Source organism: Bombus fervidus, chromosome 15, assembly GCF_041682495.2.
Source record: "Bombus fervidus isolate BK054 chromosome 15, iyBomFerv1, whole genome shotgun sequence".
Lineage (NCBI taxonomy): Eukaryota > Metazoa > Arthropoda > Insecta > Hymenoptera > Apidae > Bombus > Bombus fervidus.
In genome coordinates this window covers 5,075,237-5,101,815 of record NC_091531.1, presented here as the reverse complement: position 1 = coordinate 5,101,815, position 26,579 = coordinate 5,075,237, and the positions used below count along the sequence as shown (strand labels likewise).

At 43.6% G+C, this 26,579-nt stretch overlaps 1 protein-coding gene across 1 annotated transcript in view; it reads left to right on the top strand.

Moving 5' to 3' along the window:
• The window catches only part of Ache-2 (acetylcholinesterase 2), a 162,068-nt gene that overhangs the window by 52,118 nt on the left and 83,371 nt on the right, over positions 1-26,579 (top strand). Inside the window, exon 2 of the mRNA XM_072018701.1 lies at positions 22,225-22,367. Coding sequence (XP_071874802.1) covers positions 22,225-22,367 — 143 coding nt within the window. The remainder of the gene's footprint in view (positions 1-22,224; positions 22,368-26,579) is intronic.

Here is a 26,579-nt window from a genome sequence, read left to right as displayed (position 1 = left end):
GCGAAGGGATGAAAGTTTTGGAGAGGAAAACCGCGGGAAAATGAAAATGGAGCTTACCGAAATAAACGTGAGAACACAAACGAAATATTGCCAGTGCTTACCGGCATTTTTGTCTGGACGAAATTGCGTCAACCGTCCTGCCATGATATTACGTATTCCATGCATTTCGTTTGTCCTGAGATTCTCGGTGAAATGAAAACACATCGTAAATGTGTAGCGTAACCGAGAGAGCAGCGAGCATCTTAGCGAAATCTCGAGTGTCTCATCTAACTCTGAATATTAAAAAATTCCAGCCAATTTCTGACAAAATAAGTACAGGTTGACCTAATCGCGATAAAAAAAAAAAAAAAAAAAGGAAAAATTCCATTGAAAAGATGTACCTGAAACGTATCGGGGAAAAACTTGGTTCTCTGGTATCATCGATATCGAGTGCACGAAAATGAGAATTTTTCTTTCTCCGAATTCGTATAAAAATATTCGTTACTGTCCCATAACTTTTGTCATCTCGAAGCTTTATAAAATTATCAATTAATCTGCTATAATATCGCGACATTAAAAAAGAAAAAAAGAATCTTTGGACGAAAGGAAGCCACGAAATGTTATAATAAAAATTCATCTTCTGTGCTATAGGACACCGAAATCACTTCCGATAGATACGTCTTCCGGAAATGGTAGCACATTTTCCAGCATTTCATCTACGATTTCGAACCTTCGATTATTGGTCGCCAGTCGGTTAAAAGCGTCACATTTTGCTGCAGAAAGCTTCGAATTCAATTTACCCTACCATTTACTAGTATTTTTCCGTGCTCGATAACGTTTGATCGGACATGGAGGGGATGGAGGGGCGAAGGAGGGAGGGGGGGAAGCACTTTAGCTTGGAAATTATTTCTGCGTAGGTTTTACATAGGTTGACCGAAATTTTCGATCTCTGGAATATTAAAACCGTGGATTCCGTTTCTGGTGAAATGAAATCGCTGGAATGGCGGATTCGAGGGCCGCGAGACAATATAAATTTTAATTTCTGCCAGTTTTTCGACGACTTCTCGACGAGAATCCTCGAGTTGCCGGAATTCTTTGCCGCGTTTCCACCGGAAATACGGAGAAATCGTTGGAAAGTCTTTCCGCCGCGAATCATCGAGCGGAAATGGGCTTCCATTTCGTGGAAACGACCGAGTCGCGAGCTCCTTTGTCTGAAAGGGATCTCGTCAGTGGAGAAAATTGAAACATATTTCTCAAGCGGGAGACAGCTCCGATGAAATCTCGGAGATCTTTGAAAAAGTCGGAATTTCTCCTCGTTCTCGATCCATTGGTCGATCTGTAATTTTTTCTCCGTGAAACTTCTTAGTTCAGCGACGAAAAACTTTCAAGTTTCACTTGAGTCTTGCTCAAATTGATCAAGTTTCTTCGCTGCAAGCGAATTCGACAGACCTGACGAACAGATCGGTAATGGACACCTAAAGTCGTATAATAACGAGAGAAATTTGAAACGAATGGCTGAAAGTTTGGTAAAACGCCATCAAAAAGAAATTTCGTGAATTTTAATAAGAAAATTTTGCTATCACAGCGCTTTGCTACTTTGAAACTGTTGAAACGCATGGTCGCAGAAATTAGCCGTAGAAGATAAGGCGGGATATAAAAATCATCTGAAATTGATTTAAAAAACTTCGATCTAATCCAAAGATTAGAAAAAATCGACGGAAGTCAAAATCGGAAGGATACACATTTCAAGCGAAATGAACACCAAATTCGTATCGATGCAAACGTTTCGAATTGCCAGAATTTAAATTGCTCGGATCGAGGTAACTGGCCTGGTCCGAATCAGGCTTCGAGTTAGATCGGGATTGGTCGATAAAAGGAATTTAGAATGGGAAAAATTTCATCGTCGAGAGCGCGCTTAGTCGTGGAATTAATTCGAGAAACGTGGTGCGGAGGCGCGTGTAGCTCAGCGGTGGCGTCACGATATTCGCAAACTAGCGAGAACTTGAAGCTACAATGTCGAACTCGGGGAGGAAACACTGCGTTTAATCGAATCTTCGCCCTTTTGGCCGCGGTTCGTTAACGCGCAAAGCTCGAATTCGGAGCCAGTCGTCTTATCGTCGGAGGAAATTCGTCGCGCACGAACACCCATCCCGAGAACCGTGCGTGTCTTCGTTCAACGTAGAACTTGGATCGGTTGGACGGTGGAAACCGATAGATTGGAATATTCGAGAAATTTCGCTAGAAAACGAGATCTGGCAATTAGAGTTAGGCGAAAAGGGAGCGAGAGACCGGCGTTACCAGCATCCCGCGTCGTTTATAAAATCAGCAGTCTATGTATGAGCAGCCAGCCGGATATCTCATCTCCATAGAGATCGAATTTTTATTCAAGAGTTGCCTGGCTACGTGACTGGAATCACTTTCGGCTAGGCTACATCCATGACACTCATAAAGATCCGTGCTTTCTGTGCCTCTTTCTCCTCGCCTTTTTTCCCACTGACAATTTCGCCACGCGCATTGTTCAACCTTAACGTCACGTGGAAAGATGCGTTTACTCGGCAGCTGCGTCCCTGCAACGCGTTTAACTGGCTGTCCGTGTCGGACTAGCGCGTGTATCGAGAGCTAGATCTAGGTAAGGCTAGGTTCTGACGAGCAGACAAGGGACACTGTCGATTCCAATATCGGAACGGTGATGAAATCAGCCGAAACACGGGAGGAACGCTTATCGATCTCGCCTTATAATAATTCGGCACACCTGCAAGCATCCACGCTACACCACGTCCGATCGACTCCCAGAGGATCGCGCCAACTGACGGACGCCATCCAACGCCTCGATTCGATTTCGTCCCGTCGATGTTTGTTCGCAGTTGTATGGGAATCCTGATGAAAGCCCGACCGAAGAAAGTTTTCGTCGTGCTCTTGATAAAGACGTTGTTGCCTCTAGCGGAGATCTAACACGATCCTGCCACGACAGCAATCTAGGTCTAGGTTAGACCTTGTCCCGACCCACACCTAACAGCTACCTAACCTGGTGAAATCCAAGGACCAGTCTAAAAGCGATATAACCCGAGTTTAACCTGATGCAGGATCCGAAGGGAATGTAATCTGAATCTGCAACGAACATAGAACTCACTTGGACCTAATGTAGACTCGACCATGTCGACAGACCAGACCAGGAGCCTAATTCATGACCAACGTCGTAAAGCAAAGTTAGCCTGATCTTTCACCAACAGGAATCTGGATTAAGCTTGGACTACGATCGGACCTAACGTAGATCTAATCCACCAGGGCAGATATGATGCGAACGTCACCTGACCTAGCACCCGAATACGATCTGACGCAGGCTTTTCTTCCTTAAATCGAAACTACCAGTGAATTAGGGTTGCTGGATCTGGGTGCGAGATATTTGTCTTTCGACGTCGCCTCTCGCACGCCTAATCACGGCTCAGCGGCTAATCCGAGCTTAGGTCGATGTAGTACATCTCATACACATTAGACACTGCGTTAGGCCTAACTTGTAAATAGATAGAGGCCAACTTCTGACCAACGATTCAAGGGAAATTTGAGCGGGTCGTAAAGCATGGAAAACCTATGAATCTACGCGAAGACTTTAAAGGAAGACTTTGCAAAGAATCGAGACGCCTTATCCATCGCTTCAACGTTTTCCTTACTTACAACTTTTTGAGATACGACTGTGAACACGATTTACGACCAAAGTTTTCGAATTCTACTGGGTCTTGCCCCGTCTGTCCGGTTCCCCTTTGCACGGTATCACGCTGTAGTCGGTATACGAGGCGAAATATAAATTATAACAGCCCGGCAGACACACCCCTATTGTTTGACTGGCGAGTTAATGCGGGCGACGATAAATCTACCTGCTGACAGCTTAACGACGCAAACATCTCGATGATTTCCGACCAAATGCGAGCTGCTCGTACCGACCGAGTCAATTATTACCGACACTTTTCACTGTTGCCGATTCGAAGAAGCGCGGTATCGCGGTCGTCTTCGTGGTTCGGCCGCGATTCGATGGCCGCTTTTATTTTCCAACGGAATTTATCTAGTCAGCCGGAACCTCGCGATTATGTATTAATAAAATATTCGTGGTACCAGCGGCTGTTTATTATTTTATTGAGCCAATAGCCCGGAAAGAGGATCGGAAAGCCAATTCGATGGTCCGTCGCAATTGGACCCACTTGAATCGTCAATTGGCTCGCGTTGCTCGTCCGAACTTTCGCGGTTAATTGGTGGAGGGAAGTAGCCGTGGAAAAATGACGATTGAATAATTTAACAAGGAAGCGAAGTTAATGGCGAATTAATTGGAGGACTTTGACGATTAAAATGACAGCAATCGGAGCAGATGGCGTATTCGTGGCTTATGAAATTTCGCCGAGTCGGCGAATTGGCGTGCGTTGGAATCGTTAACCCCTTTCAGACGCTCAATTGGGTTAGAAATCGCAATTTGCTAGGCTCGTTTCTCGCGATTTGCCTGTTCCTTCGTTGCGGTTCAAACGTCGCCGCGTAATAGCCGCCAATGTTTAAGGAACAAAAGCGAGCTCGTCGTGAATTCTCTCTCGGCCCGGATCGCCAAAGTTTCGCGCGTTCGAAACCTTGAGTTATTCACTCGGCTAGATAATACAATAAATCGTGGCGGCTTTTAGGAACCGCAAGAACGGGAATTTTACGCGCAATGGCATAAACTTTATGAAATACACGCTATAATTTCGTAGCAATTGAATTCTGCCAATTAGAGGGCAATGAAACAATCGTATAATAAGAACGCGATAAAATTAAATCGAAGGAAGATTATAACGTAAAATCGCTGCTGTCTATTCTTCCTTTTTTTATTACTATGACCTTCGCGTATCGATATCATTAATAATAATAAAATAATAATAACGATAAAAGTTGGAAAAGTACGTATTAGGTTGTAAAAGAAATGTTTCTTTCGCTTTATAAAGAAATAATAGACGCACAATGTTTTTTGTTTTATATTAGTTTATTGAATTCGAGGTGATTGATCGTGGTAGTGAGAGGAAGAAACACTTGATTATATTTAACAAAGAAATTTATTACGATACATTCAAGGTGTACACTTAGCGTAGCACTCGCGATTGTTATATTAGCGGTTCGCGGTTACTATTAGTGTTGAGGTTATTAGATGTACGTACGTAATACAAAGGAACGCGTGGATAAATTGTAAGGTAGAAAATATATATTTTAAAACTAAAGCGTAAATACAAAGTTCGGAATATAATTGAGCTGATCCAGATCCGCGCGCTAACAGTGTTACCCTATGACTGAAAAACCCCGAAGCCATCGTCGCCTATCTACTGTTTATGGTTTGCCTTCCACGCAGTCTTTTGTCTATGCGCTGTCGATGGCTTCGGTGCTCGAGAAAACTAAAGACCAGATGTAGAGTTTTCTTAGAAGTGGTGACCACTTCAACAATTAGTAGCGGTTCGCGATTACAAATTCGACTTCTGGTCGATGCGTTTGGATGCGCGATACAAGTTCGGACGATGATTGCCTAAGATGCCGAGGAACTCTGATCAATTATTACGAACTGCCAACGATTGCTTCGGACCGATATGTAAGGACTGACTTTCCGAAGGAGGAAGAAGGAAAATTATGTTGGGGTGTGTCTTAGGATGCGAGATCATCGGATTCGTCGAGGAAAGCCTTGGTTCGGAAAGCGAGGGAAATGGACGTTGTTGTTAATTGGCTAATTCTTGTGTTGGTGGTTGGAAAAGGATGCTGACTGCCTTTGAAAGAAGGTTGCTAGCGGGAAGCATCGTACGGGAGAAAAGCAGATTTCTCGTATCTTCTCGTGGGAGGTGATAGGATTAGGGACTGCTAAGAGAAAGACTGTTTGTTACTTTGGAGAACCTTGGCTAAATAAATCCTAAGATTTATAGCAAGTCCTTAGGCTAGCTGAAAATATTCCGTGAGGATGTATCGACATGTGGCAATCACCTTATCCCAAGAATTGGGTCTTTGTGTAGCGAGCCACTGGACAGAAACATAATAATAGAAACAGAACAAAATGGATACCTGATTCAATAAAATAATATAAAACAAAAATTGTTGTTCACCTATTATCACCTTATGAAGCGAAAGAAACTTTTCGGACAACCTAATATATATAGGTCAATCGTGAAAGAAACGAAGCGACAAGCTACATTTAGAGAATTGGATTGAATGAAGCACGTTACGGAAGAAAGCAGATCGCGACCCCAAGGATGGAAAAGCAAAAGCTGTTTAAAAGGGAATGTAAAAATTTGTACCGTGGCGTAAATTGAATAGCAAGAACAAAGTATAGGAAAAGGGAGGAATTGGACGAAAGAACGAAGGGAAACGCTCGTTCGAGTTCGTTACGGCCGCTTATTGATGTAATCGATATAATCGTGTAGGGTCGGGAACAAGACACGCAGAATCGAATATCGATTCGCTTGAAAACTGTACCAGTAAGTTTCAGCTTTGCGAGAGGGCAATTAAAACTAATTTACTTCTATCGACTGGCCGGCAAATTTCTACAATCTGTTTCCCCACGGCGATGGGAGCGCACAGCCAGTTACAAGATTGAATTAACGATCGTGGCTATTCTTCTTGGTGGTGATGGTGTATCGTTACAATGAGTTGGCAAGCGAAACGAAATTTCATCGAAAATCGTCGAGTTCTCGGGCCACGTCCCGTGCAAGTGGATATTCTCGAAAGGACTGGAAAGGGGTCATAGTTTCTGCGGTTGACTAATGAAACGGTGGAAAATCTGACGACGATGTAGATTATCTCGGAGTTGGAAATCGCGAAACCCGAGACAAGGAACGCCGGTGCTGTGATAAGACCGAGATAAATATCGCGCTTTGTATAGGCTGATAAAAAGTGAGAAACAGCAGGAGGACTTATATCCCGGGACATCTGACCCAATTTCGTCGCGGTCGAAACGGGTAAACGATTCTGACGCACGCCAGTCCGTCGCGTCGCCACGAAATGCCGTCGACGTAATGAATTAACTTTTCCACGGCATCGCCGCGATACAAGCAGAAGCTAACGCGCGACAAAGTGCCTGGTACTCGCTGCGAAGCGGCAGTTTTCGTGCAAGTCGCGAGAAGAACGTTATTTTTACGCGGTTTACTCGACAAAGGAAATGCAAGGCGACGTTAATTTCCCTGGGAAACAAAGGAAAACTCGCGCGTTTTTCGAGAAACGCGCGAGGAAACGTAGGAAACGCGGAAAATGGAAAGACGTTTCCTCGGGAAGGTTGTACGAATTTTCATAAAACTGTGGGAAGGTCGAGGGTCGCCTATGGAAACACTAATTTCTCGAAAAGAAACTTCAAATTTGCACAGAGGTTAGACAGGAAATTCGAGGGAAATGACAAAATTGTGAGCGAACAACTCGCTGCCCCACCTTCCTTAATATTTATTCAGCTGAGGGATATCGTTTATCCAGCAACAAGGTGCAATTAACGTGGTAAATAAGACCACACCTTCGCAGGACCTTTCCTCGTCCTTGAGCCAAATACCTCGTGCCGGAAGGACCAAGCTATATTCGACCCTCCACTTTTTCCCCCGTGGTCTCTGACGACCGCGATTACGCGGCAAGCCGTAGCTCTAAATTATTCATCCGCTTTCTCCGCTCTATTCCTTTGCTCGTCCGTCCTCTCAGAAACTCGGTCAGGAGAGCCACAGCTGCGCTCGTCCTCTCGGACCCATACGAACTTGCCAACTGCCAGCTTCCGGCGAGCTTAGGGCTGTTTCCCGTTCCAGCCAGGCTCGTAAAAGGCTCTTTAAGCGAGATGCAGGCATCAAAGTAGTGAATTGTAACTGTAACTGAAAAGACTCGTCAGAAAGAAAAAATTATCGGCCTAAGATCTTCAGCTTTGGAGAAAATTGACAATTTGTGTCATTGAGTTTCCACCAATGTTTCAATGTTTCCCATGTGATTCAACGGTCGAGAATCCTAACGAAACCCTATAATTCGCTTGGTCTGTCTTTTAATCATCATCGGACCGCAAACATCTATAGAAATTTTTCTCATATCCTCTTTAATGCAACATCCTTTCATCCCCCCCCCCTTTTTGTGAAAATAACTAGGAGGGTAGAATCTAAGCAGAGATTTGTTCCTATCAAATATCGCACTTTGAATATTTTATATATTTTTACGCGTCGTGCATGGTTTATACATCGTTGCAGCCTTAAATTTTTCATAAATGCGCAAGACCTCGCAGTCTAACTAACTGTCATATTCCTAACTCTTATCTTTCCTCTGCTTTTTCTTCTCAAATTCTCCCTCCTTTGTATTCCCAGAGAGAGAAAGAGAAAAAGAGAGAGAGAGGGGAACGAGGAAAGTTTTTTCAAGCTAAAACGATCCCTTCGAGAATTCGGATAAAATCAATGGACGTAAATCAGAAGGCATCCCAAATGGCACGCGAACAGGAACCTCTTCTCCTCGAAATGAAAGGCAGCCAAGCCGCTCGTGGGAGATTAAAGTCGAACGGTGGTTCGCGGTGAGGAAGTTCCGGCCGAGATCCAATCAGTCGGAAAACTTTATTTTCCACGGCCGCTGCTCCATGCTGATTCATGACTCCACCGTGGCCGAATCTCGTTAAACGCCTTGTATCGACTGTAGCCCACTTCGATTCCTTCCACTACTCCCTTCTTCGCCAAATCGTCGACTAAAATCCTTCGGAAAATTCGATACCTCGTTCAATCTACCTGTTTCAACTATTTCAACTACTTCTTCTGGGATACGGTTTACAGAGACGAAGCTCGTGGAGGAATCATCCGGTGGATCCTCGATTATCGAGTGTCGATTAACCGCTTTCAGGGGGAAAACCTGCTTAAAGTACGAAACTAGGGCCGATCTGAAAGGTTACTCGCCTGATCGATGCGAGTTTACGGTTAAATAAGCTCCGTGACACCGAAGGGAGGTAGAAAGTTTGCGAAACATCGAAAAATCCTCCCCTCTCTGTTCACCGAGTTACCTCGGGTTCCTGGACCTCGCGGATCTTCATCAATTTTGCAGTGAACAAATTTCGCAGAAGAATGAATTTTTTATTTGATATTTGGGAAGCGTAAGGGAATTGAAAGTAGTTTGCCTGCTATTCGATGATGATTCGTCAACCGAGAGATATTGGACGTTGCGAAATTTCAGAGATCTTCGAAACTTCTTGCGATAAATCCTAGAACAGCTGACCGGGTCGTCTGCCAGTTGGTTCACAAATCACATCTTGCCAGGGAGAGAGCAAGCAGCGGTCTATTGTGGTCTGTTAACTGATCGAGGCCGGCACAGATTGGCCCTGAATACGTATTGTCTCAACCCGTTGATCACATTTCCTCTCGGAAAGTTTAATCCTCCGAGCCATTCTCTCTCTTGGAACGACGACTGGCAATTTCAAACTCGCCGGATCGATGAACGAACTTCGATTAAAATGGTACCTCGCTGAGATATTACGTTCCGTGGTAGTGTTTTTTAGGTTAGGATGAGAGGCTAGAGCGAATGGATGGTTTTCGGGGGTAAATGGCGTTGCCGTGCGCCATCTACGAAGCTGACACCGCTATTTAATCATGCATACGTGTTCACGGACGAGTGTAAACACGGTGTAAACGTGTTTGCGGGGTTGCAGCGGGTTCGATTAAGGCTAACGCGCAAAGAGGCGACGGACAGACAGCAGGAACGGCAACTGCGCGCAATTAATTCTGCCTGCGGCTCCGTTAGATCTCGTTACTGCTCGAATCTGGCCCGTTTCCGCTCCGATACGAGATATCGAGTCCTCTGGTGTGCAGCACGTGACGCGGCCACCAGGAAATCTCGCTCGACGGTTTGGCGAAATCGTAATGTCGGGAAATTCGCAAACGAACACTGACGTCTCTGCGATATTACGAAACGGCAGTTAATGAAACCAAGGGGGGATTCGTCGCGTGTTATGAACGTGTTCGAAACGAGTCTCGGAGAAGTTACTCTTCTCTCTCTCTCTCTCTCTCTCTCTCTCTCTCTCTCTGGTAGCTGAAAACTTTCGGATCAATCATCGAGAAACTTCCCTAATAACGTATCTAGTCGAAGGGGCGCGCGCCTGCCTGCCCCATAGTCGCTGAGCTAGCGAGCACCCCGAGATGCGTATCCTGGAATCTAGCCACTGCAAATTAATGTAAACACTTTGCCCACCCTATATGTACCTACATCGGCCTCAAACATTGCTTTGGAACAAACAATCGCCAATAAGGTTGACGAGCCCAAAAACTCGATTTAGTCGGCAGATTTACTTACACGGATTATTTTTCCCTTACTTTCCAGTAGCAATTTATCTTGTAGCATAAGCCTCGGCTGTAGTATGTATATATAGGTTGGGGTCTTTTTTTCTTGTACGCGTATTTAATTTTTCCACCTCTATATGATTTTCCGTTTTCTTCATTCCTTTTCAATTGCCACTTATCGATCGTCCCATAAATGGATTTTCCCATTTTCTTTTTATAATTAATTGATATTGAATTTCTCTTTCGACCGTTGAATATGGAAAATTCGGGAAATGGAGGCTCAATGATTGCGTGGAATGCGAGAAAATGGAAAGAAAATGGAAATAGGGTAGGCGAGATTCGAACCTTAGCCCACTTGGCTTGAAAGTCGAATGAGTTAACCACTGCTCCACCTATTACGCTAACACATTCCAGTTTAATTCCACTATCTCACTTTCTTTTACTTTTGTCACTCGATTAGCACATTGTTGACAGGAGACGTGGACCGACGTTTCTAATCTCGTGAACGTTGGGAACGGCAGACACGAATCGACGTTTTCCATTTTGCAATCGTTGAGAACGGCAGACGTGAATCGACGTTTTTCGTTTCATTTGATTTGACACATTTTCGAAAAATGTACGGAATCTGGCCTACAATTTACATTTCACGGTCTACCATCGACGGTGTGTTAACGGTGATTCAAAATTCCACGACTTCAAATGAACCAAGCCAAATTAAAATCACCCATTATACCTAGTCGTTTCTTTGTTCGATCGAATCCCAGCAACTTTCGCAAACTTTCTTCAGTAGGCCGAGCTACGTCCCAGCCTGATTTTCTGCTTGGAAAACGTTTCCCAGACAGGAGTATCGCTTTAATCAGTCGCCTAAAGTTTTAACGAAAACACGCCTTGTTTGTCGAGTTTGGGTCAAGCAAAGAGCAGCGATCCGACAATTCCATTTCCGAGAGTGGACGCGTTTATTCCACGGGGATGGTCGTTGACTAATACAAAGCTTCGACTGTTTCCCGGTCAATTAGAACCGCACAGACGACTCGCAATGTCCAGATGCAGACCAACTTTCCAGGGTACGAAACTTCTTCCTCGTTATCCGCGTTAAATTCTGACCAAGCTTGGCGATTTAGGCCAGCCGGACTTAAATATCGACCACTTTCAGCTTGGACAATTCCTCCAACTTCTCTAAACCGAATTGTCTGTTCACGACGATTTTTCGATGAATTGTCAAAGACAATCTGTACGCTATTTTGCCTAATCAGACTATATATAGAATTATTTTAACTGTATGAGCGAAAATGTGCAGATGTTCTATGGCTACATAGCTGGATACTCTAGACGTCGCGTAGTTGGGAGATTGTTTGTTTATTCAAAGGTTTGTTGAGAAAGTTTGGAGATGATAAGGATGACCAATGAAGAAGATGACCAGAAGAGCTGTAGCGTTCTTTGCTGAGGATCTAAGCTCCCCTCAGCTTAGAACTTTGAAATCTAACGTGGATCCAGCGATTTGGCCACACAATAAGCTATGCGACTGTTAGAAATTTTGAGCACGTTCACAACATTGTGAGTGGTTGTCAAATGTGCAGCACTGGATTGAGTGTGGCTGAGTGGCCTTCTCTACATCCGTGGGGAAGACTTTAGAGACTTTGGAGACGATAAGGATGATCAATGAATCAGAAAAGCTGCAGCGTTCTTTGCTGAGGATCTAAGCTGCCCTCAGCTTAGAACTTTGAAATCTAACATGGATCGAGCGATTTGGCCACGCAATAAGCTATGCAACTGTTAGAAAGTTTGAGCACGTTCACAACATTGTGAGTGGTTGTCAAATGTGCAGCACTGGGTTGAGTCTGGCTGACTGGCCTTCTCTAAATCCTTGGGGAAGACTTTAGAGACTTTGGGGACTCTAGACTTTAGAGGAGGCCATTGTGGCTACATGTTTGCTAATTTACAAAGCTTATCCGATCTTCGGAGTACATTTTGGCGACAGACGATCTACCGCTGTACTTTGAGAAATTCGTAGCATCCAATTGTACGTTAAATTAAGTTTGTCTGTTGTCGTGGCACATCTTTTTCCTGCATTTCAACTGCAGTCTCGTAGAGACGTGTTTCTAGAAACGTTGGGCGACATTAACCGCCGGCTGAATGTTAAAGAAGCTTGTGGAAATTGCGTTTGCACCTGGAGGATGGGGTTGCAGCGTCTGCGTGACAAGAGCCGCACGATTTCATTTCCGGCGACGAAGAATGATGTCTCTGGTACGGGGAGTCGGGTCGAAAGCCGGATAAATTACCGCGGATAAATGACGAAAGTGGCTGCCGGCGTGTGCTCCAGGTAATAAAGAATACTCTAGGCATGGAAAAGTGAAATTCCTGGTCGACCCAGATCGCTGTGAACTCTCCTTCGAACTTCAATCTCGATTTACCCGGAAGACGAGGCAGGAAATCGAGTCAGCGTCTCTCCTGCGTTCCCCTTGTCAGCCTGATATATATATCGCTCGAAAAATACTATCTCCAGTTTTTCTTATCTCCATCTACAGTCTACATATTGTGGAGAAATAAATTTTCGTTTCGTCGTTATCTTGGTAAAAGTACTCACGGTGAAATTCTAACTCACCGAGTTAGACAAACTCGATTCGTACTACTCGCAACTCTGTATTTTCGATATTGCAAAAAAAACCTAATTTGCATTTTTCACTGGTTTTCTCTCTCGGCTATATTTTTTTTCTAAGTTTCATGATACGCAGTCCGGTGCTCCGTTTATCGTAGCATTTCGAGAACACCTGGAGTAACCACGACCTGAAAATTCGATACCCTACAGATACCACAGCTTTTTCAGGTTCGTTTTCAACGTGGGAACGTTGCCGAGAAATATATTTAGTTGCCGGTAAAAAATTGTTGTTACAGCTTTTCAACTAAATTTCCTGGCAATGAAATATTTTTGCAGCGGAAGGGAAGCTTGGAAGCGCGGTCTGCGATCGACATAGATGGCGTTTGGGTATCATGCCGGAAATATTTCTGCCGTTTTAACCTGCAACCAAGCTGGAAATTTCGCGTTACAACTGGTTGAGCAGACAGAAAATTTGACGTTCCGGCGACGCCGGGGAACCATCGCTCTCGTGCGCGCTGACGGCTCGCCCGAAATTACCGGAATTTCGAACAAAGAGCAACAGCGGCGCAGCTCGTCTACCGTGGCAAGAATTTCGCATATTTGAAAGCAGCCACGCGTCCACACTGTATTTAACCAAGCCGGGCTGAAAACGCGATATTTCGCTGGCGACTTGCCGATCCGCGGTTACCAAGGACCGGCGGGAAAATTTCAATTAAACTTGTGGAAACGTGCTCGATGTTCGCGGCGGAGAAATTAATTCGAGCCTCGATTAATCGGTTCATCAGATTATCGCCATCAAGGTTATCAGGAAATTCGATGTTACCAATTACCCTGTCGCAGCTGGTGGTATGAGGGCTGACTCGGCGATCGGATGAACGCGAGGCTGGCCTTGGGTTAAATTTGAATTAGACTGCATCGGTTTCCCGATATTTTATTCCGTTCGTCGGGAAAGAACGATCAAATGGTAATCGAACGTCGTTTGCTCGTTTCGTTGCACCGACTTCCCGAAACTTGTCTGATTTCGACATGCACGGAAACCCATGGAGGGTAGCGATCGGTTGACAGCGGTGGCGGAGAGTTTCCCGTCGAACTAGATAAATAGGAAGTGGCGAGGACCGGCTAAAACTTGGTTTCGCCAGCACGAAACGCGATTGCGATTAATATCGCCGCTCTGCACATGGCTACAAGACACTTTATAATCTCTTCGTCCAGATTTACGACCAGATATACACAGCCAATTCTGTATTCTATCTTCGTTTGAAAAAGTTCTTCGGTATCGGAATCCTTTTATCGAAACGTTGGCCAAGAAAGTAGGACGAGTGGATGGGGCTTGAGAACACGAAATCTTTCGATATTGCGCTCGTAAAGTTTGCGCACTGAAGACTATAATCACACCTTGATTAAGTTTAACTCATTTGCATCATGGCACTACTTAAGAGGCCATTTGAAGGCATCAGCGGCGTTCAATCGACGACTGGTCCTCGTCACCGCGCGCGACTGGTCGCAGGTGCAGTAAATGACATCCGAATTCTTCATCGAGTTTATCGAAAATTTACTGTTCAAGACGATTGGTAAACAACGTTACCTCGCAAGCATCGTATCTTACATTCTTTATAACAGAGGAAAAAAGTGTAGCGGCACGTGAGTCACAGAACGAAACGAAGCGAGAGCGACTCATATTGTTGTCGACATACGAAAATAGCGTTAGATTATTTCTAGGCAAAAACAATGTCGCCGTGGAGAGCAACCATAGTTCTAAGACAAAATTTGAATCTTCCGACTCCCCCCCGAACAGTATAAATAAACGGACACAATCGCGAGCGGACAGTTATTATTATCGAACTATTACCGAGATATTACCGAGTCATTATTTGCGAATTAACGAAGTATCCGCGAGCATTTTATAATCTCTCTCCGTGATTACGTCTGTACGAACGTCTATCGACGGTATTTATAAGCTTTTATATCAATATCTATTCTAAATACACTTGACGGGTGCAATAGCAATCTTATTCGTCGTTATAATTAAAATCCGATCTCCTCACGTCATCCGCCACAAAAGTAAAAATTATTTATTTTAAAAAGGAATTATTTAGATTAAAATGGAAACTACACAGATCGCGTAATAATCCGCGCTTGGACGCAAATGGGTTAATGACCGATCAGAATGTCAATCTCGTCGTTATCGACACAAACTTACAGCTACCGATCCGCTGCCTCTCTCTTGTCTTGCTACCGATCACCAGCCACGCAGATTTGTCTGCCAAATCTCCGGTCAAACTACTTGCGACTAGTTAATGCCAAAATTACTGCGATAGATCTGAGTTTTAGGACGTTAGGGTGTTGCAGCAGACCGTTGGCTACGCGTTAGAACGTTAGGTCAGGCCGACAACGTCCAGATAAGCTGTCACGAGTTTGAGCTATGGTGTTGATTCACCCGTACATTCGTTTGTTATGACTGAATTATAGCGTCAGGACGGAACCAAGGTATTATGCCTGACTCTGTTCGTTAGAGATCAAAGTCCAAAACGCTGGATCCTGCTTCGGCTATGAATCAGGCTAATATATTAGGTTCTTAGGCTTTGGTTAAACAGTCGAATCTTGCGCTTAAGACGTTAAGCTGAATTATTCCGTCATGGTTGCATCAGCACTTAGTCAAGATTAAATCAAACTGTTGCAGGTAGAAAGAAAGTTAGACGTAGACTCAGACTACAATTGGACCATCTCGCTATAAATTAAGATGGATTAACGTATTAACACCGTGGATTAGGCTGGGTTTGATACTTGAGCGTGCATTAGAGGATTAGGTGTGTCAGATCTAGGTTAGGATGTCAAACCTGAGGTAGCGTGTTGATTATAGGTTAGTCTGTTAGTCTAGGATAGTACGTTAGCTCTGGCAACCATGGTCGAGTTAGACCAACAACTCTAAGCCAGGCTATTGTGTTCTGGTTAGTCAAAGTTACGTCATTAGATCAGGTTTAGCGTGCAAGATGTGAATTAACCTACCGCTTCGTCTTGAACCGAACCGGAAGATCCCAACCAACCGAGAGTACTACGCTACCTATTTTCTGATAGCAGGAGACTCTCTGGGTACATTTTCCGAGATAACTTTTTCTATTCGGCGTTATACTCCGCTTACTTTCCAATCTCAAGGTTACACAATCTTCGCCGTCTCCGTTTTCATCGACGCGGAAAACAAGACGATATTGGAGACGCGCACGTTGGCCAGTCGTGCACCGCCAACCAGCGATAGATCGAATTTGCGTCCGATGACGTAGACGCGAATTCACGCGATCTCCGTTCTTCCTGGCCGCTTGTTAAACCAATGAGGAACGTTCGCTTCGCTTTGTACGAAACCATCGGCTACCATTTTCCTGTCGCAGTTCCAGTGCGAATTCCATCGCGCTACCGAAAATTCGCCGAATATTCGCCGAAAATAATTCACCGCTCGCGTCTCCGCGCTGTCCTTCGCCAACAATCGAATAATAATTCGTCGAGGCGTGCTTAAAAGGGGGGGGGGGAACAATTAGGCTTGCCCCGCCGACGAGGGATGACATCCGCAGATGGAATCGGAATAAAGAGTTCGCCATCCCCTGGCGCTAGAAGGAAATTTCCGCGACAAACGAGTCTCGGGAAAAACACAATGGAACTCAATTTACGAACCATCGAAAGGAATAAATTAGAAGTACTTGGTAGACAAGGTAACTTAAGGCGCTTTCCACCGCTGGCAATCTTGCAACGGACATTTTTTTCACTCGCTTAAGATGCTCCCAACGTTTCGCTGATCTTCCCGCAACTTTCCATGGTCGTTGGTTGTTGTGAATTTTGGACCTTAATCGCCGAAATAATGCTACAGGAACACTAAATTTACGCTTGGAATTTATATTCAAATGGTTATATATTTATTTGATAAACGATTTCAAGGATATTCATCGATACACACTTGAACGCGTCTCAGCAGTTTCTTTCGTCTCACATTCTTCCTTACCAGACTGTTAACCGACTGAGCAGTTCTCATTCCTTTGTTTTCGAGACACCGCGCACACACATACTTCCACACACTCGTATTCAGATACATGTATCACCACTACGCGGCTAATCTAGTCTAGCACATAAAATTATACATATCTCAATATTGGTATTCCACCAAAGCAGAGAATAGGCAGAGCTAATTTACAAACGTCGTGCGTTTAACTAATTTCTAAATCTCTGATGGCCGGTTAAAAGAGCGTAAGTGAAATTTTGGTCGGTAGAATAAGTACGCTGATGTCTTCTAGGTTGCTGTCTTTTTCATATCACCATTCTCGGAAAAGACAGTTGACAGGACAGCTCCAATAGCTAGCAGGACGACGTTCTATTAGGTCGTCCGAAAAGTCTCTTTCGTTTTATAAGGGAATAATTGATGCACATTTTCTCTTTTATATTATTTTATCGAATTACGTATGATTCATTTCGTTCTATCAAAATAAGGGTCACAACGTTCCACAGATTAGGTTTCATCTTTGTATAAAAACGCATCGTCTGTGAAAGAAAGACACTTTCCGGACAACCTAATACATTAAAACAGACGCTAAAAATTTTTATACGTGTGTACAGTCATCGATAAACCTGCTTGAATTTACGCGAGCCTAATTTAACACTCAGCCTCGATTAACCAGGCAAAATTGACATAAAAGAGGTCTCTGCGCAAAGCCTCGTACTTAGACATATAACTCGATACCAAACTCGGATCGACGTATGTAAAGTACAGACATATTCTGACGGGTATTTCAGCGGTACAAGACGCTATATTTGATCTTTCAATTAGACACTTTGTGCGCTCTCTCAACACCTAAATTCTTACGCTGTACAGTGCGAGCTAGCTCACACATATCTGACAGAATATTTAAACGAAATTATGCTTCAGATATAATACACCGATAAACTTATTCGGTGCTCCTCCTTGCTACATTACCCTACATTACCCTACATTACCTACCTACATTATCTACATCGATAACTAGACTGCGGATGTTTATGTATTTATGAGAAATTTAAAGATGCGACCATTCAATGAAGAAAATATCAGCGGTATAGCGTACTCGTTACAAAATTTAACTGTTGAAACAAATCTCTGCTCAGGTTGCATTTCTGCATAGCTGTATTCATAAAAATAGAAATTTGCATAAATACGTAGCGACACTCGACAGCAAAACTTTCCAACCATTTTTTTTTTTTTTTTTTTTCATAACGTTTATTGACCCAGAATGATTATTACATATGTATGGAATTCACAATAAACAATGAATTTCGGTTGTGGGGTGGATTAGGCAAAAGTACCGATACGTGACGGTACGACATAGCCATACAATATTATGTGTGTCGGAATTACATTTTTTTTTTTTTTTTTGGGGGGGGGGCATTATAATTTATAATTTGGATTTAAGTCGCCGTAGAGCGGTGTTTATATATGATATTGTTGCAAAACTTCTTTTTTTTATTTGCGTTTATTTTCCAATCAATTCTGGTTAGAGAATTTTAAATAAATTTATCTGACGTGGTACTATGACATGATTAATAAGTGTTTATAGTATGTTTGATTCTATTTGAATCTAGTGCTTAGGTCTAAGGTGTAATGTCTTTTTAGCCTGCGGATCTGTTCCGACGTGTCGAGTAGTTGAGTAATTACAGGGTTTTGGTGGTTGTTAACTCTTGTGCTATGTCTGTTGCTGAATTTTGATATTTCTTCTTTGACTACGGGTATCTTGAGGTCGCGATGTACCGTTTCGTTGGTGACGTACCAATCGTGCATCTACTAGGGATCTTAAGGTTTTCGATTGGAATCGTTGGAGATGCAAAACTTTCCAACGGTTTCTGTCCCGTGGCTTGCGACACAAAGACCCTATCCTCGATCTGACGACAGCGGAGCTGTGGTTAGCGCTGGTTACGTTGGTTACGAACATTCCAGACCAGGTTCGAATCCCGACACTGATAGTCGGGCTTTTTCTCCACGATTCCTAAAATGAGAAGAAGAGCAGTCCGAATAGTTGGAAGAAAATCCCCCAACCTGAATGAAGACAAAAATCTTATACACCAGCAGCAGCACACTATCATGACCTATCCACCTGAAATATGCAGTGTACTGACAACGCAACTGATGCACGCGCTCATTATCCTCACAATCCGCGCTGAAAAGTACCTTACGACTGGATATTTTCTATTGCAAAAGTGCATTAAACACTATACGACAACATTGCTCGTAATTCTGGTAAAAGTGAATCTCACTTCTCTTTTACCCGATGTTGAGGTTATTAGATGTGAGGCGATGGATCGTGATAGTGAGAGGAAGAAACACTTGAGTATATTTAACAAAGAAATTTATTACAATATATTCAAGGTGTACACTTAGCGTAGCACTCGCGATTGTTATATTAGCGGTTCGCGGTTATTATTAGTGTTGAGGTTATTACATGTACGTACGTAATACAAAGGAACGCGTGGATAAATTGTAAGGTAGAAAATATATATTTTAAAACTAAAGCGTAAATACAAAGTTCGGAATATAATTGAGCTGATCCAGATCCGCGCGCTAACAGTGTTACCCTATGACTGAAAAACCCCGAAGCCATCGTCGCCTATCTACTGTTTATGGTTTGCCTTCCACGCAGTCTTTTGTCTATGCGCTGTCGATGGCTTCGGTGCTCGAGAAAACTAAAAGACCAGATGTAGGGTTTTCTTAGAAGTGGTGATCACTCCAACACCTAACTTTGTAATAGCACGTGGCCATCCAATGTCTGCTGACGCGTAATCTAACGTCTGATCTTGGGATGCGTGAAACTATTTCTCGGCAAAACTGTGGATTCCTACTTGCGCTCTTTCGCCGATTTACGGTTTCTAAGCAGTTTCGCCGTGTTAATACTCGGTGAGAGACAGACGCTTGAACGCAGGGAGTGAGAAATCCAGAGAGCAGCTACGCTGATTGTCGCGTCAGATCCGTGGGATGAGAACGAAACACGTCTCGCCATGCAATATGCATGTAACGCTCGTCACGCCAATGCTTTATTTCAAGCTTTCTTAGCGAAGCTCCGGCTGCAACTTGAGCCAACTAACAGCGTTATTTCTTTGCACCGTCGAGGACGGTAGAAATTCTAACGGGCTCTCGTATTAGCGATGCAAAGATTTACGCTTCTTCGTTTATGCATCTGCCCTCCGCCGAAACGTATAGAACGTTTCTACTCTGGCGGATTTCGGACAAAATGAGATCACGTAGGAGCAACTGTTGGCCTTTTCCCGCTAACTTCTCGTCGGTTTCTTTCTTTCTGCCTCGCACTCTTACTCGCTGTCTGTTATTACTTAATATATCTTCGCAGGCGTTGTCGGAAGATTTTCAGAATTTCGGCTGGGGTTTGGGTTAGAAGTTAGTCGATAACCGCAAATGCGAGTTGCTCGAGACTTTCGAACCCCCGTGGTTCCTGTTTCGCGGTTTCGTACGCCCGTTTCTCGTACCTAAGCCCTCCTTTATCTCCCCACCGATCGACCAGAGCCCTTAAACTCTGCCATCTTGCAGGCAAAATCGATACATTTGCCGGAAAACCACCCCGTCCAACTTGCCTGGCTTTATCAATGTATCAACGCCCACCATTTTGCCTTCTGTTCAGCTTCCAGGCCAAGTTGCCTGCCGAGGAACCCTCGTCGTCTAGCTAACCAGCTGGTATCGTCACGAGGAAGTTGCGCGTTTGCATTTTAGAATGTCTAAGACCTTCCTTAACGCGGTCTCTCGGAGTGGCATGTGGAAAAGTAGAGGGTCGCTGGAGACACGAGGGTCGACTTCCTTCTGGCAAGGGTGTTGGAACAGGGGGTTTCCCATAAAAATTGTCGGATCCGGGGGTGCCCAACAAGTTGCTAACGTCGAATCGATAGAGACGAGCGAGTCGAGGTGTGACTCGTCCAACCTGGCGACCTCTTCCTTTCTTTTTTTTTTTTTTTTTTCTTTCCAACCCCTTTCCACGATCCAGCCAACTTCTCCGTCTCCCTGGCGGCTCCACTTTCTTCCTCTCTTTTCCCCACTCTGCGCCGTACTCGGATCCTTCACTTTGTTCCATCCCTGTCAGTCTTGTTCGCTTTCAACTCGCGGTATCTTCTAGGCTCGCCCTTAGTCTCATCGGCCTCTGTTCTCTTCAATTTCCGTCTTTCCTACTTGCTTCTTCTCGCAGCTTTTCTTCCGCCAGCGCCAACACTCTTCCTCCGGTCTCTAAGAATCTCGAATGTCCTCGGGGAGCTGCTGGTAATTGAGTTCTTTTGCATCGGGTGGTTGCCGCTCGCGGTAAATCCGCAAGCACACCCAGGAGATGTCGGATCCGCGTTATCAACCGTTCACCGACTACCTCACGACTGTGCAACTGTGATAAGATTCGTCGGTTATCGGTTGCTTTCGCTTACTCGTCGATTTTCCACCGAGAGTCTGAGAAAGCGGCAAGCTCTATCACCCGGGACTTGGAACGTGATCTTTGCAGCCCAGTGTTTTAATCCAACTGCTAGTTAGTAGTTAACGTGATCGTTAACGCGAGCTTCGCTAAATATCTCTGGCAATCGGCAGATTCGGATAGAAAAATGAAATAGCTTGGTTCAAGTGGTATGGGTCAATGGTTTAGACGACGTCGGGCGACACGAAGGTAATTGACTAATCGGATAATAATTAATTAGTTAATTGGAATATTACACGCAACAGTGTGCTTGTTGTAATATTTGCTGGAGACGTAACTTTCTAGATACGTAGGTTTCCTTCCCTTCGCTATGTTCGTAAAAGTACGAGCTTGCGCGAATATCCGCGGTCTAATTATCAAACGCAATTGTATGAAATCGCCTAAATCTAAGGAATCTAAGGAACGCAGGAATTTGTAGAAATATTCGTTGAAAAGACAGTAAGTGGTATGGATCAATGGTAGGTCCGACGGCGAAGTAATCGAGAAAGCTATCGCGATCTGTCGATCGGAGAGCGGTCATATTTCATGCTTGGATCGTGCACGTCATCTACAAGGCGAGGGAACACGGATTTTGGGCGAAGCATTTACAAAGCAAATACCGTGACAGGGCAATAGTATCGGTTCGACAGGAGATCTTTTATGTCGCTTGGCTACGTGTTCGAGGCTGGCAAACCTTGCACCGCCTGTCGACATGAAAAGCAGCCTCGGCACCGGCAATGGTTTTTGCATAAAGGGGTCTTTGAGGCGCGAACCGGCATGTAATCGCCTTTTTCCTTCGCGATAAGGGATAATTCATTGACTCCGTAATTTGTTGCCACTCTTGCTTTAACGGTCGTATGTAATTACAATTACCTTCGCACGTAATTGTACTAATCGCGAACGAGAATTTTTTAAAAATATTTTACTAACCTGGCTGAATATCTTCTCGTTTCAGGCACGTACTTTATCCTCTACGATTTCAACGACATCTTTGAGAAGGATCAGGCGAGTTTCCTGGAACGGGAGAGGTTCGTCGGCATCATCAACACCATCTTCAAGAACATGTCCCAGATCGAGCGAGAGGCCATTACTTTTCAGGTATGTTGCTGTTCAACTTTCACCCCTGTTTCAGCCGGAAAATTCTGAAACGGCTCTCGAGGGCCTCTGTGGCGAAACTTAATCCATTAGGCGCCAACCAACGAATAGGTAATGCTCGTTACGCTTTACGAAATTTTTCTATTGAACAAAATTTGTATACTCGAACAAGAATCTCGTTTTCTTCCAAATCCAAATGGAAGAGGAAACAGTGATTAAAAGATATCGAAAAAATTCAGGGAATCCCTTTCAGTGATCATAGTACTGCTAAAACAAAAATTGCAAACGAAATATTAAAGCAACGTTGGTCGTTAGTGGGTTAAACGTCTAACGACAGTGGAAGAGCGCGAAATTTCTGCGACGGTTACCCAGGGCCCATGTACTGCTTGCCTATTACTTTCTACGAAATTTTTCTATTAAATAAAATTTGTATACTCAAACAAGGAGCTCACCTTCTTTCAAATCCAAATGGAAGAGAAAACAGTGATTAAAAGATATCGAAAAAATTCAGGGAATCCCTTTCAGTGATCATAGTACTGCTAAAATAAAAATTTCAAACGAAATATTAAAGCAACGTTGGTCGTTAGTGGGTTAAACGTCTAACGACAGTGGAAGAGCGCGAAATTTCTGCGACGGTTACCCAGGGCTCATGTACTACTTGCCTATTACTTTCTACGAAATTTTTCTATTGAACAAAATTTGTATACTCGAACAAGGAGCTCACCTTCTTCCAAATTCAAATGGAAGAGGAAACAGTGATTAAAAGATATCGAAAAAATTCAGGGAATCCCTTTCAGTGATCATAGTACTGCTAAAACAAAAATTGCAAACGAAATATTAAAGCAACGTTGGTCGTTAGTGGGTTAAACGTCTAACGACAGTGGAAGAGCGCGAAATTTCTGCGACGGTTACCCAGGGCCATGTACTACTTGTTCGTCGCCGCGAAAGACTTCATTGCACAGTCGTCTTAAGCGGTGTAGTTTGTCACATCGGCGTTAAGAATGGGGCTTGACAGTCGATATTCCGGTCACGTCGCTCCGAGACATCCACGGCCGGCTGAGTAGCATAAGACGTAGGATGCAGTAGTAATGGAGCGCGCAAGTCAAACGGGCTGCACACTTTGTACCGTGTTCACAGGAATAAATGGTAATGGAAGGGAGGAGTCAGTCACGTGGGACTTAAATATTCTAGTCGCGTGATTATGTCACGGGGCCCTTGAATTTTCATACTACTAGACTTGCTTGTGCATCGTGAAACTCGTCCGCCTGAAAGGGTGCAGCGTGGACGCCGACCCTTGTCTCTCGACAAGGGTTGATCTGGCGCGATTTTTCTCTCGAATTATTAACCGATTAAGTGTCTTCTCAATTTTCTTTTACTTCTTCGTCGTCCCCTTACAAATACAGTGGCACTTGTGTTGATTTTTCTCTCAAATTATTAACCGATTAAGTGTCTTCTCAATTTTCTGTTGCTTCTTCGTCGTCCCCTTACAAATACAGTGGCACTTGTAGCGGTAATCTGGTCCCTTTGGCGACTGGATAATCGTAATAAGCAACGCGTAACAGCTTCAGCTAGATCACCTACCTTGTTTTGTATCGTGTAATAAATATCATGGTCGTAAAATACAGGATATGGCTGACATGAGAAACAACCCTTACTGTAATGACTATATCTGTAGGAGGGTGGGAAGGGAAATACTGCTGCTACAGGGTGGATTTAATTAGCATTTATAAGACAAAAAAGAGAGAAAGATCATTGGAGATCAACTGCTAGCAGATAGCTACCCAACCCTTATAGAAAGCCACCCTCTGAACGTTTTTTGAGCCAAGCGACTGGAGGGTAAAAGAAGGGAGGATAAGGAAGATCGACAAGATTCAAGTGGAGTAAATACGATGCAATCTCTCACCCGTAAGCCCGAGTGAAAGTCACCCCCTTGCCACCCCTTTTGGCACGTTAATATCAGAGCGGAAATGGCGGCCTCCAAAGGCCGGGAAAACTTCCATGGAACACTATGGAACACTATGCAGTGCAGGTACACGTGCAGTTACCCCTGTCGAAACGATGTTTCAAAGCGGCCCTCCACCTCGTTTCGCCTCTCATGAAAACGACATTGGCAACGAAATTTCACGCGAAGCTACCGCGTTATATTCGACGTTGGAAGAATTGAACAATTTTTGGAATTTCAAAATACACTCAAGGGAGGGTATTCCTTGCTACCGCAAGAGGAAATATTTCCTCCATTCGCCGCTGGATTTTTACGAATATCTCTCTGTCCTTTAATCTTTGTACGTCCATCGCGACCATATCGGACACGCTCGACGCTCCAATACGATAATGCTACAGTCTGCTTACGTTCTTTACGAGATAACAACGATATCTGTGCTCGAAAGAAGGTTCCACGGCTATCGATTTCGAAATACACGAGACAGCGTTTCGATCGTCGCTTTTAGCTCTCTTACGTTCACTACGTTGCAGGCGCAGTTTTTGGCGTTTTTTGAGAAACAGTTTTATGAATTCGATGGTACTTTGTACTCGAATAGGTACCTTTCGCGTTGTGTTTGTCTTTATCAATGGCGTTATAGGGATGGTTCTCAAACCGCGTATCGATCCCCTTTAGGGGTATAAAATGATAAAAGTGGATCATGGTGTTGGAAGGTATCTCTGTATAGACGTAATACAATAAACAAAATTTATGAGATAGTTATACGCGTTTTTATACAGTATAAAGTATAAAGGAACAAGAGCTGTACGTTAGGTATAAAAAGTCGAATTTCACGAAAATTGTGTACGTACGATATCTGTACAACGAGCCATCGATTTCTCTAAAACGATGCTATAGCCAGAAGAGTTTCAGAACCATATAGTTGCAAGTATTACGACTGCTTTGCGATGTGATTTTGTGTTCAATGATCAAATTACTTCAACGGTATAATAATCCTACGCAAAAAGTTTGTCATTTTATTTTAATATATTATTTTTTCAAAATTTTATCACACGATATTGACGAATCAAACGATACTCTGTTTTGCTTTTTGAAACGTAACATCGCTAACGCTATCTTGAATATATCGAAGGATTACAAGATCAAACAACAACAGTAAATATCAGTGGTGTTTATAATTTATGCAAAAACTGCCATACCACGCGTTTCACTCTGTACGATCAAACTGTCTAATTGCATTTCTGTGTTGATGAGAATCGCGTGCTCTTAGCAGCAGATTAGCACACGCTGTACTCGAACAATTAAACTATAGCTGGAAATATCAATAGCAGGGTTTTTAATAGGAAACACTGAGATTTCGTTACGCGTGTTCCGGCACGTAGACGAAACCTGACCCTTGGGAAATTTCGCAACGCTAATATACGCGTTTGTTGTACAGTCAAACAGGCGTCGTAAATATTGGTCAGCTGTCACGGATCGTTTGATATTTCAATTATGAACACGCATTCGAATAATTCGACTCTCTGTGCACCGTCTCTGTGATTGGTATCGACGTGGCGAAACGATAAATTCGAAAACTATAGGAAACCGACTGGAACTGATCGTCAACGTGGTTGGAATTCTACCGGGTAGGCGTTTCCGAATGAAGATCGCTGAATCGACAACCCTCGATCATCCCCGTGCCGTAAAAACGTTAAGGGTGTAATATAAAGTGGTCACGCAGCCCTAATCTCTTGCAGGAATTTACGCGGATCACGGTGGAGAAAAGAGCCTTTTTTACCCAGTTTAAGGGGCGAAACTACCCCTCTTGGCCTCGATAAAATACCCTCCATTAAATTCACCGTCTTCATCTGCCTCTGTTTATTTTTCCTTTTTTTCGCCCGATTCACTTGGAATGTTCCACCTCGGTGAATTTATACCAATCTTCCAGATATTTCATTTAAAGCGCTGCTCATTTCCACTTTAAATTCATTTACAAATTTTTTTTAAACGGCGAACGAACGTACAAAGTATGTACGAGATTATATGAAACAGAGAAAGACAGGGGAGCAGACACTCGGAAATTGTTGAAATCAGTTTCGTGATAGAAAATTAATGTAGAATTGACAGAATTATAGTAGAAGAATTATTCGATGACATTCTTGAAAATTAGAAAAAAAGGAGGTTTGATTTTTTTTTAACAATTATTGACTTTTGGATCTGGTTCTTCGTAAGAGATGAGGAAATAGGATCAAAACGATATTAATTTCTATGTATAGAAATATAACGTGTGTCAT